Raw genomic sequence first — 13,216 nt, forward strand, 5'->3', positions numbered from 1 at the left:
TCATGTTTGTGGACTGTGGGAGAAAGCCAGAGTACCTGGAGAAACCCACGCATGCACATGTCAACTCTATACAGAACAGATTCCAGCCAGGAGTCGAACCCAGAACGATCTTGCTGCAAGGCAACAGTGCTACCAACTGGAATTGCCATTTGTCCTGCAAATATCCTTATTCAATACCGTAGTTCATTCTATATTCCACATGAATACACAAGTTTGGTATGATAACAACATAGCATGGTCAACAAATACACTATCTATCTGCTTTTGTTGTATTTTATTTCACTTTACAACAATCTCATTTAGAAAATGGGACATCGGTTCTTGGAAACCAGCCCATTGACTATCTATTTGAGCAATACAGCGATTAGTGAAAGCTGGTGGTTTTACTCCAGTGCCTCTAGTAGCAGAGCAAAGTATTATAAGAACAAACACTTGTAATACTTTAGCCTCTCAAAACAATTTTCTCACTTGCCTTTTAGGGCAGAAAAAATAAAAATTTGAAATGTTTCAATCTAGATTTTAGATTTACCTTGTCAGATGTCATGGTAAGATAGATGCTGTTAAAAACAGGACAATCCTGGAAGCAAACGTGTTAGAGGCTGCAAAAGACTCGAGACTGGGTCAATGTCTTACCTTCCTGCAGAAAACAACGCTATCTGTAAACATACTGATGGCACTACAATGAAATGGTAACTATCAAAGCAGAGTTGTGTATTAAAATCCCCTAGTAAAATTGTCTTTCTAGAGAAAAAGATAATTTGGTCATACATGGAAAATGAGTCTGTAAAAAAACATCTCGTTTTTTCATTTGCCTTTCTGGGCTTTTGTAATTTTATGACAAAAACAGATCTAGTTAAAAAAAACATTCCAGTCACTTTAGCACTTTCTGTGGCACTTTAATAAAGGTACTGTATGGAATAATATTTTTTAAACTATAATGTACAATGATCCATGACCATCAGAATATCTTTACCAGGGGTCCCCAATTAAAATAGCTGGAGGACCACTCCCTCCCCCATCCAAACACCTGGGGTCCGAACATTTTAAATCAAGAGATAAAAATATTTTCTTTCATTTTTATTTAACATTTTATTAACACTAGTTTTTTTAACTACTGATCAATTATTTATATGTCCATGAAATCATATGCTAAACAAAAAGGGCAATCCAACTTAAGTACCAATATTAAACACACTTTGAATGGCTCATTCGAGCTGGGTCGGTACAACTTGTTATAATTTTGCACTCCTTGTTGTGCTTGTGACAGGCATGATAATTAGCTTAACCTTTTCCTCAAGTTCTTGTTCTTCTTTTCCATCTTAGTGTTTCTGCCACAGCTTCCATGCACTCTTTGATCATTTCCCAGTCAGTGAAAGGCTTTTTGTGTTATCCCAAAATCCGCTGTGCTCAAAGTGAACACTCGTATGCTCACTGTTGTGCTGTAAGACACCATATGCTTCTGTCCATTCATCTTTAAATGTGTGATTTTCATAGTCCACTTTACTTATTTTTGATGAAACCATCTTTTACTCACTCATCTGCGTACCACCAAGTCATTATACTATCAGCAAGCGTGAGTTCCCAAGCTTGAAACTTGGCAACCTGCGTTGAAGGACCTGCATAGCTTCTTCTTTGTCGTTTTCTGGCAGTTGTCATACAACGATGTGGTGCATTACTGCCACCAGCTGGCTTGGAGTGTGGATCAGAGTGTCGCTGACCTACACAGCTGCCCGTCTGTTTGAAAGTCAGACGTGGCAGGAATAAAATGTTACATAGTAAATGAGAAAATGCTTTGCGGTTAGGGTAGAAGCAGCAGCCCTGACACAGCTCATTGCCTGACTTGCATCACGTGCATCCTGGGGGGCCAGACGCTCCGCAGGGCTATAGCATATTAACACGAGATGCGGCGCAAGTAAAGTTAGACACTGTTGGAGAACATGTAGTAATATATAAGTGTTAGAAATCAGGTTAGGTCCGGATTGGACGGCACGTGGGTCTGGATCTGGACCCTGGTCCGCTAATCCGTGACTTCTGATCTTTACCATTTCAAATCATCCTTTTGCAATTTAAGTCATTTTTTAATAAAACATAAGCTGCCCTCTTTTTTGTGTATCAATTTAGGGTTCCAAGCCTGCGGGAGCGAGCGAAGGCCATGCAAGGCATGTTCGCCAGGCCGTTCGCCTGTTCCCAGCAGAGCAGGGAACCCTATTGTTTTTGCTTTGTTTTTTTCATTAATATTATTATGATTATTATTATTATTCTCCACTAAAAGTCGTTGGGCACAAGAACTTGTCAGGATCTGGGCTGTTTGTGTTTTAGTGTTGCTACATGTGCTCTGTTTCAGACTGTGCTGGAGCTCTCAGGTGTGCTGGGTGACAGGTGCGACTTGTTCCACTGATTACTATGAGGAGTACTTAAGCAGGAGGCTGCCAGCACTTCAATGCCAGAGTGTTTTGCCACTAGTGGTGCAAACTCGAGCCACACTCTAAGTTTATGCTTCATTCTTCGACCTCGTTTAACTTCGTTTTTGCTCCTCTGCAGATTTTGAAAGCCTAAGCTTTGGATCTATGTCACTGAGTTTCTGACTACGTTTCTGGGAGTTATTCTGGATGATCAAGCCCATCTACGTACGGTGGATTCCTATCCTGTCATCTGCCTTCATTTGGATTTGCATCAAGCTGGCAGCTTCCTGCTCTCTTCGTCTCCTGAGCCAAGCCACAAGCGTACCCTGTCCACCCTCCAACGTAAACCACCGCACATCGAACTAATTCCTTTGTTCTGAGCTCACACAGAACAGCACTAAGTGAACTCTCTACAGATATCCCTGCTGGATATCCCTACCTGGATCCTGAGTCTAATTCCACCTGGCGACCTGTCCACCATTACTCAGTAAGCCGATCTCAGAATCATGTTAATTATTTGTTCTTAGTTTCGTCTTACCTTCCGTTACCCGTACTCATCCATTCTCTTCACTTCTCTCCCTACAGTGAGATTTTCGTCCATTTCGATCCTGATTTCATCATCAATAAAACAGTGTTTATTTTACTTCCTCCTCCTGAGTGTTCTCTGTATGTGGGTCAGAGCTATTTCGAATAGAATGACAGAACTAGAAAATGCTGGGAAAAAAACTGACATAGCAGCCTAGTAGGGAATCGCAACCGCTACTCAGAAACAAACTTTCTGACCCCCAAATAACTAGGGGGTGCTCTTACGTATGACAATGCGTTTGGGCTTATAACTTACAAACCGTAAGTCCCACCCTCCAAAGCTTTATATCCCCTTGTTTCTTGGATGATTCTGCATCACTTTGTAATTGGCCACAACCATATATATACAGTGCCTTGCGAAAGTACTCGACCCCCTTGAACTGGTCAACCTTTAGACACATTTCAGGCTTCAAACATAAAGATATAAAATTCAAATGTTTTGTGAAGAATCAACAACAAGTGGGACACAATCATGAAGTGGAATGAAATTTATTGGATGTGTCAAACTTTTTTAACAAATAAAAAACTGAAAGTGGGGCCTGCGATATTAGTCGGCCCCCTTGCGTTAATACTTTGTAGCGCCACCCTTTGCTGCAATTACAGCTGCAAGTTGCTTGGGGTATGTCTCTATCAGTTTTGCACATCGAGAGACTGAAATTCTTGCCCATTCTTCCTTGCAAAACAGCTGGAGCTCAGTGAGGTTGGATGGAGAGCGTTTGTGAACAGCAGTCTTCAGCTCTTTCCACAGATTCTCGATTGAATTCAGGTCTGGACTTTGACTAGGCCATTCCAACACCTAGATACGTTTATTTGTGAACCATTCCATTGTAGATTTGGCTTTCTAGTTGGTCCTGTATTTGGCCCCATCCATCTTCCCATCAATTTTGACCATCTTCCCTGTCCCTGCTGACGAAAAGCAGGCCCAAACCATGATGCTGCCACCACCATGTTCGACAGTGGGGATGGTGTGTTCAGGGTGATGAGCTGTGTTGCTTTTATGCCAAACAGTTGGATTTTGGTTTCATCTGACCAGAGCACCTTCTTCCACATGTCTGGTGTGTCTCCCAGGTGGCTTGTGGCAAACTTTAAACGAGACTTTTTCTGGATATCTTTGAGAAATGGCTTTCTTCTTGCCACTCTTCCATAAAGGCCAGATTTGTGCAGTGTACGACTGATTGTTGTCCTATGGACAGACTTTCCCACCTCAGCTGTAGATCTCTGCAGTTCATCCAGAGTGATCATTGGCCTCTTGGCTGCATCTCTGATCAGTCTTCTCCTTGTTCGAGATGAAAGTTTAGAGGGACGGCCGGGTCTTGGTAGATTTGCAGTGTTCTGATACTCCTTCCATTTCAATATGATTGGTTGCACAGTGCTCCTTGGGATGTTTAAAGCTTGGGAAATCTTTTTGTATCCAAATCCGGCTTTAAACTTCTCCACAACAGTATCTCAGACCTGCCTGGTGTATTCCTTGGTCTTCATGATGCTCTCTGCGCATTGAACAGAACCCTGAGACTATCACAGAGTAGGTGCATTTATACGGAGACTTGATTACACACAGGTAGATTCTATTTATCATCATCAGTCATTTGGGACAACATTGGATCATTCAGAGATCCTCACTGAACCTCTGGAGTGAGTTTGCTGCACTGAAAGTAAAGGGGCTGAATAATATTGCACACCCCGCATTTCAGTTTTTTATTTGTTAAAAAGTTTGACACATCCAATAAATTTCATTCCACTTCACGGTTGTGTCCCACTTGTTTTTGATTCTTCACAAAAAATTTTAATTTTATATCTTTATGTTTGAAGCCTGAAATCTGGCAAGAGGTTGAAAAGTTCAAGGGGGCCGAATACTTTCACAAGGCACTGTATATATATATACATATATATACATATATATATATATATATATGTATATATATATATATATATATATATATATATATATACAGTGAGAAGCAAAGCAAGAGCATTGAGGCTCCATCATAGCAGAACAGTTAAGAAACAATTTGGAATGAGGGGAAAATAACTACATTTATAAACAGATCAAGTCGTGTTTTAGACTGCCTGTTGGTAGCGGATCTGATCTTTGTGTGCTCATGAATTTTTGCAGCCATAACTGGTTCTGGATGACAGCTTCATAGCAGACAACTGTTCTTCCCTCTTCCTGGTACTGTGTACCGGCGCAGAATCTTTTAGTGGTACGCAGTATTGGACCGTACCGGCTCACTTTCACCCTTGGCCACGACACTAACTAGATTTTTTGCTACGCCGCGACAAAGGCAAAATTTATTTTACATAACTCCTCATACATTTTAAGCCCGATCAAGGTGAAACTCTGTACATACCTTCTACAGAGTTAGCGGGACAAAGTAGTGTAAAATCATTCTCAAATTTTCGAATGTTGTTAAAGCTTCGTGTGGACAAACTTTAATCGCAAGCTTGTACAAAAGTTAATTGACTATACCTCTACCATATTTCATGATTTCCAAACAAGATTAGAGATCCTGATACAGGATGAGTTATTGTGCCTATACATTTAGTTTGATACACATTCAATCATAGGGGGCGCTATAGGCACCAAAAGTTTATATCTGCATAACGGATGGGCGGATTGACACATGCAACTCGGAACATGTGCACCAGACCTCAGCCTGAGGACATACTTTTAATATGATTAAGAAGTGGCTTATATGCTATCTCACATTTGACCTTGACATTGACAATTTTAAAGATTTTGTTGGGAAAATCACAGATCATATGCAGAATTGTGCTACCCAGGTACACGATAAAAATTGTTACGTTTCTACACTAGATGGCACTGTTGTAACATAAAATGCGTTTCGGTGATTATCTCTGAAACTGCTGCTTGCAGAAACTAAATCTCTATTCCTGGATATTCTTTGAGTCATTCTAAATCATGAGAGTTTTGAAAAAAAATTATAAAGTTATAATAATTAGCAACAATGTTAATTGTTAATTGTGACCTCCAGTCACCAGTCTGTCAAGCTTCTGAAGTTTGCGGACGACACCACCCTGATCGGACTCATCTCTGATGGTGACGAGTCCGCGTACAGATGGGAGGTGGACCATCTGTTGGACTGGTGCAGCCAGAACAGCCTTGAGCTCAACGCTCTAAAGACAGTGGAGATGGTTGTGAACTTCAGGCAGAACCCAGCCCCACCTGCCCCCATCACCCTCTGTGACTCCACAATTGACACTGTGGAATCTTTCCGCTTCCTGGGAACCATCATCTCCCAGGATCTCAAGTGGGAGCCAAACATCAGCTCCCTCATCAAGAAAGCCCAGCAGAGGATGTTCTTCCTGCGGCAGCTGAAGAAATTCAACCTGCCAAAGACTATGATGGTGCACTTCTACACAGCCATCATTGAGTCCATCCTCACCTCCTCCATCACCATCTGGTACGCCGCTGCTACAGCCAAGGACAAGGGCAGGCTGCAGCGTGTCATTCGGTCTGCTGAGAAGGTGATTGGCTGCAGTCTACTGTCGCTCCAGGAACTGTACACCTCCAGGACCCTGAAGCGGGCAGGGAAGATTCTGGCTGATCCCTCCCACCCCGGTCACAGACTCTTTGAGACTCTCCCCTCTGGCAGGAGGCTGCGGTCCATCCGGACCAAAACCTCACGCCACAAGAACAGTTTTTTCCCATCTGCCACCAGCCTGGTTAACAAAGCCCGGAAACCACCCTGACATTCCCCCTTTCCCCCACACCCCCCCTTTTTTTGCTGACAGGACACCTGTAACCTGTAACTCTATGCGTCACATTAACGCTCAGCTTGGACTCCTGCTTACTTGCACTGCTTTACTTGCACAATGATCACCTGCACTGTTGTATTGCTCTTGCATCTTATACTGCTCTATATTTACTCTCACTCACTTAAAACTGTGCACTTATATTTATATTATATTGTAGATATGTTTGTACTGTTTAATTTGTACTGTATTGCACCGACTACGCCAAAACAAATTCCTTGTATGTCCAAAAACGTACTTGGCAATAAAGCTTTTCTGATTCTGATTCTGATTCTGATTCTGATAATAAGTGAAACCTATTTTTGTTAACTCCTCCTTAGGGCCAAGGCCAATCGAAGTGAAACCAGGCCCGGTGAGACTGCAGATGTAGCCGATAAAACAATAAGGAATGGATTTCAAAAAATTTTTTCCGTTTGTGAGTTATACACGAACAAAAAAGTTTTTTTGGCCCAATTTTAACATAGATTAAGTAAAAATAATTTTCATACCAGTAGTGCATAAGAACACATTGAAGGTATGTACTCATTTTCAGAGGAATCCAAGCCTAGTGAGTGCTATAAGCAAGATAATTTTATATAGCCAAAATAGCTGAATGGATTTTCAAAATATTTGGTACATTCCTTCAGGATACCACCTACAGACTATGTTATCAATATGATAAGGAGCGGCCAAAGTGGGCATGGCTTATTGGCAAAAATGTACCTCTGACCTATCGCTCATAAACAAATTCCCCAAAAATCACTTGTGCTACCTAGAGAGCTCAAACCTTCAGGATGTGTTCTGTCCATAATCCTGAAAAGTTCCTATTCTAACTAACGTTCTATCTCAAAGCGTGTCACTACGAGATACGACATTTGGTAATAAAGCTAGCAGCCGTATCTCCAGTTCTGTTAAGCCAAACGCCATGGAATTTTGAACACTACGTAGGTGGACAATGCCTATAATCCCCAATAAACATTGTTCAATTTGGACTGCCCACTTCTGTACAATTAATTATAAAGATTTATGCTAATCAATAATGGCGATTATAAATTAATTTGGATTGAAAAATTAAAGTGTGGTGGCTGACAAAACCCATGCATATTCTATATTTTAAAGATGTTGGTGAATATTTTGTGATTTTTCTGACAAACTATGCATTTTATGTGAATTTTTCAATTTTGGCCATAATTACTACCTTAACAGGATAGCCGTACAACATTCTACCTCTGATCATCCCATTGGTTTGGCATGAGCAAGAGCTTAGCCTGTGGTTTGAGATGTTGGCGGTTTGAATCTCCACATTGACTGTTTTTTTTTATATTTTGTGATTTTCTGATACAAATGCTGATTTCTAACACTATATTGTGTATTACGTTTTAAAGGTTGCTTCAGCATTAATCCACACACATTTCAAGTTCTAACCTGCCCCTATGGAAAATGTGTTCATATTTGAATTTGGCTAAGTACTACTGAAATGATAGTTAACGATTTTTGGTTGAAAAGGTAATTCATTGAGGGGCTTGAATAAACACTCATATATTGTTCCTTCTACAGTCACGTTCATCTGAAAGTAATTTGGGAATTTTATGTCAAGGCATTTTACAATTTCTTTTAACGAGGGATGCAGATGAATGTTGAAGGTACTGCTTCATTTGTTTTAAAAGTTATATAATCTTACTATATTGGTTGATGATTAACTCTAATATTCCTTTGTTTTTTGTTTTTTTAGTTCTGGCCAAGCAGACATGGCAGCTGTTTACTATGAGAAAATCGATGTGGAAGGCCATCACTTTGGTCCAGAGTCCCCTCAGGTCAGGACAGCTGTGCGACACCTGGATCTCACCATGCAGATACTCAACCAAAAAATCAGGGTAATAACGGCACTGTTACTTTCACTAAGGTTTTATACGAATGGCAATTTATCCCGTTAATTTTGATTATTAGCTTGTGGGGGGATTCCCTATGATGTGAAAGAGGCCCCTTTCACATCATAGTTCCACAATAAACAGTAGGTATGACCCCATTTACAAACCACATTGTCCTTTTACATCATACAAGTCACTCTGCCAAGATCATGAGCATTCAGTTTCTGTTGCTGCGAATGTTGAATTGAAGAGGCGTGGCATAAAATTGTTTTCTTCTTCTGCAATCAAAATCAAAATTAATATCCCAGCACAATAGCAAAATAATCCACAGATGAAGTTGTGGGTAAATAATTGGAATGACAAAGAAAAACAATATGAAACATTTTGAGTAAATACAGCGGGGAACAGTGGGAGACAGAATTTAAGAAATGAATTTAGAAAATCACATTGAATTATATTTAAGTTATTAATTTGCATTTTATTGACTGGAATAAGTTGTTATATATATATATATATATATATATATATATATATAACAACGTATTCCATATATATATAACTTATTCCATATATATATATATATATATATATATATATATATATATATATATACAGGTCCTTCTCAAAATATTAGCATATTGTGATAAAGTTCATTATTTTCCATAATGTCATGATAAAAATTTAACATTCATATATTTTAGATTCATTGCACACTAACTGAAATATTTCAGGTCTTTTATTGTCTTAATACGGATGATTTTGGCATACAGCTCATGAAAACCCAAAATTCCTATCTCACAAAATTAGCATATTTCATCCGACCAATAAAAGAAAAGTGTTTTTAATACAAAAAACATCAACCTTCAAATAATCATGTACAGTTATGCACTCAATACTTGGTCAGGAATCCTTTTGCAGAAATGACTGCTTCAATGCGGCGTGGCATGGAGGCAATCAGCCTGTGGCACTGCTGAGGTCTTATGGAGGCCCAGGATGCTTCGATAGCGGCCTTTAGCTCATCCAGAGTGTTGGGTCTTGAGTCTCTCAACATTCTCTTCACAATATCCCACAGATTCTCTATGGGGTTCAGGTCAGGAGAGTTGGCAGGCCAATTGAGCACAGTGATACAATGGTCAGTAAACCATTTACCAGTGGTTTTGGCACTGTGAGCAGGTGCCAGGTTGTGCTGAAAAATAAAATCTTCATCTCCATAAAGCTTTTCAGCAGATGGAAGCATGAAGTGCTCCAAAATCTCCTGATAGCTAGCTGCATTGACCCTGCCCTTGATAAAACACAGTGGACCAACACCAGCAGCTGACACGGCACCCCAGACCATCACTGACTGTGGGTACTTGACACTGGACTTCTGGCAGTTTGGCATTTCCTTCTCCCCAGTCTTCCTCCAGACTCTGGCACCTTGATTTCCGAATGACATGCAGAATTTGCTTTCGTTCGAAAAAAGTACTTTGGACCACTAAGCAACAGTCCAGTGCTGCTTCTCTGTAGCCCAGGTCAGGCGCTTCTGCCGCTGTTTCTGGTTCAAAAGTGGCTTGACTTGGGGAATGCGGCACCTGTAGCCCATTTCCTGCACACGCCTGTGCACGATGGCTCTGGATATTTCTACTCCAGACTCAGTCCACTGCTTCCGCAGGTCCCCCAAGATCTGGAATCGGCCCTTCTCCACAATCTTCCTCAGGGTCCGGTCACCTCTTCTCGTTGTGCAGCGTTTTCTGCCACACTTTTTCCTTCCCACAGACTTCCCACTGAGGTGCCTTGATACAGCACTCTGGGAAAGGCCTATTCATTCAGAAATGTCTTTCTGTGTCTTACCCTCTTGCTTGAGGGTGTCAATAGTGGCCTTCTGGACAGCAGTCAGGTCGGCAGTCTTACCCATGATTGGGGTTTTGAGTGATGAACCAGGCTGGGAGTTTTAAAGGCCTCAGGAATCTTTTGCAGGTGTTTAGAGTTAACTCGTTGATTCAGATGATTAGGTTCATAGCTCGTTTAGAGACCCTTTTAATGATATGCTAATTTTGTGAGATAGGAATTTTGGGTTTTCATGAGCTCTATGCCAAAATCATCCATATTAAGACAATAAAAGACCTGAAATATTTCAGTTAGTGTGCAATGAATCTAAAATATATGAATGTTAAATTTTCATCATTACATTATGGAAAATAATGAACTTTATCACAATATGCTAATATTTTGAGAAGGACCTGTATATAACATACACACACACATATATATATATATATATATATATATATATATATATATTGTGTCTTTTTTTTTTTTTTTTTTTTTTCAAAAATAGAAGTGATCATTTATTTTTTCAATTAACAAAATGCAGTGAATAAAAATAGAAATTTAAATCAAATCAATATTTGGTGTGACCACCCTTTGCCTTCAAAACAGCATCAAGTTTTTGAAGGAACTTGGCTGGTAGATTGTTTCAAACATCTTGGAGAACTAACCACAGATCTTCTGTGGATGGAGGCTTTCTCACATCCTTCTGTCTCTTCATGTAATCCCTGACACACTTGATGATGTTGAGATCAGGGCTCTGTGGGGGCCATACCATCACGTCCAGTAATTCTTGTTGGTTTAGTTTCATGCATTTGTGTTCGTTATGTTTTTGCAGGACAGCAACATGGTGAACCAGCTAAATGTGCTGTTATTTTCAGACCATGGTATGACAAAGATCCAGTGGATGGAGAAGGTAATAGAGCTGGACAAATTTATAGACATGTCAGACATTGTGAAGATAATGGACAGAGGACCAGTAGTCAGCCTGTGGCCTAAAAATACCACATATGAAAAGGTAACCCTGCACCACTTTTTCTGTTGATCTCCTTCTTTGATTTAATAGAAACTCTGTATAAATGTTGCTGTTCTGTGGCCTCAGAACTTTGGTGGAGAACTTTGTGTACTCTACCAGAATGCATAATGTAGAGTACATGGCAGATAGGGGAGTGGTGGCCTAGTGGTTAGATATGCGTCCCGGAGAGGCCACAAGTACCCTGGTTTGAATCCCACAGCCTGCCACTCTGGGTCACTGAGCAAGACCTTTAGCCCCTGAATGCTCCCTGGGCACTGCCCAATGGCAGCTCACTGCTCCCTAAGTGACGGGTTAAATGCAGAGGACAACTTCTCCATTGTGAATCAATTAAGTTTATATTAGTGTAGATACACCATAATAAAGACCAAGAAACACAGCAAACAAGTAAAAAAAGTTTGGGTCAGGTTTAAAGCAAGGTTTGGTTCTAAGATAAAATCTAACAATATCTATCGCACAGTGACACAGCCGCCCTTCAAAAATGATAGGCTGAGAAGACAGATATTAGTTGTGCCTCCACAAATGTGAGATTTAAAGAAGACTGGCCAGAAAAAAAGCCTGTTTATAGTTTGACTCAACACGTGTAACACACCACTATGTAATGGGGTGCTGGAGTGTAAATATCTCTTTGTTCACCTAAACAACAGACTGGAGTGGAAATGCAAAAGTGAAGGTCTATACAAGATGGACAGAGCAGAATGTAATTCTTGAGGAAGCCTTAGACCCTTTGACATTTACAGCAAGACCCTGCAGATTTTCTACAAGTCTGTTGTGGAGAATGTAATTTCTCCTACAATCATCTGTTGGTCACTAGCATTAGAGCTTGTGACTAAAATAGCTGATTAAGAATGCTAGTTCTTTTCTGGGGACTGTTCTGGAGCCTCTTAGAGTGAATAGTCAAATAATGAAGGCTTCATAGAATGACGAACATAATGGACCATCCTTTTCACAAGACAATAATACAACAAATAGAATGTCAGAGGCTTTTTCAGATCTGCTGTAATACTGACCACCACAGGACATCCTTCCCCACCACAACATACACAGTCTATAAGGACTCTTTTAAGAAACTAGGATTGTTTTAGTTTTATTTAAGAAAATAATTAATAATTAATTTTACTTTTGGATTCATAAACTACTTATGAATAAAATTAAACTGAATTATTTTGATGTTGGGGTACAGCAAACAGGCGAAAGAATGTGTTTTCTAGAAAAGTGGAAAAAGAAAGCCATAAGAAGTTCTAGTTGCAGTTTGCCACAAGCTATGTATTGGACACAGCAAACGTGTGGAGGAAGGTGCTCCAGTAAGATGTGACCAAAGTTACCATACCTTTTTGGCCTACAAGAAAACACTATATGTGGAAGAAACCTAACACTACAAATCATCTTGCAATGTCAGCTACATGACTATATGATATTACGCATACTTAGGGTATATTACTATTGATCACCTGTAACATATTGTCACTTGCTAAGGAGTGTCAATTACTCATCAATAATGTTTGCCATTTTAGAGTTGCTTTTTAAACTTTGATGTTTGAGACTGTGAATGTTTCTTTTTTTTTATATGTATATTACCAGGTCTACGCAGCCTTGAGCCAGGTCCATAACATGCATGTATATGCCAGGCAGGAAATACCTGAACGGTTCTATTACAAAAAGGGAAACTTTGTTTCCCCTCTCACGCTGGTTGCTGAGCCAGGCTGGTTTATCACTAAGGTATGGAATACCATTGTATCGACAACAGGTGCACCTAAAAAAATTAGAGT

The 13,216-nt window shown here is 40.0% G+C and overlaps 1 protein-coding gene and 1 long non-coding RNA gene across 10 annotated transcripts in view; both read left to right on the forward strand.

Annotated features, from left to right (window-relative positions):
• The window catches only part of enpp6 (ectonucleotide pyrophosphatase/phosphodiesterase 6), a 162,379-nt gene that overhangs the window by 88,073 nt on the left and 61,090 nt on the right, over positions 1–13,216 (forward strand). For all 9 annotated transcript variants that reach the window (XM_047353454.1, XM_047353452.1, XM_047353451.1 and 6 more), the window contains exons 4-6: positions 8,473–8,614; positions 11,253–11,432; positions 13,029–13,166. In XM_047353454.1, the coding sequence (XP_047209410.1) occupies positions 8,473–8,614; positions 11,253–11,432; positions 13,029–13,166 (460 nt within the window). The remainder of the gene's footprint in view (positions 1–8,472; positions 8,615–11,252; positions 11,433–13,028; positions 13,167–13,216) is intronic.
• LOC124860283 lies at positions 2,602–3,045 on the forward strand. Its single transcript, XR_007036311.1, has 2 exons — positions 2,602–2,889; positions 2,988–3,045. It is a non-coding gene; the product is annotated as an uncharacterized LOC124860283 (long non-coding RNA).

Source organism: Girardinichthys multiradiatus, chromosome 23 (genome assembly GCF_021462225.1).
Source record: "Girardinichthys multiradiatus isolate DD_20200921_A chromosome 23, DD_fGirMul_XY1, whole genome shotgun sequence".
Lineage (NCBI taxonomy): Eukaryota > Metazoa > Chordata > Actinopteri > Cyprinodontiformes > Goodeidae > Girardinichthys > Girardinichthys multiradiatus.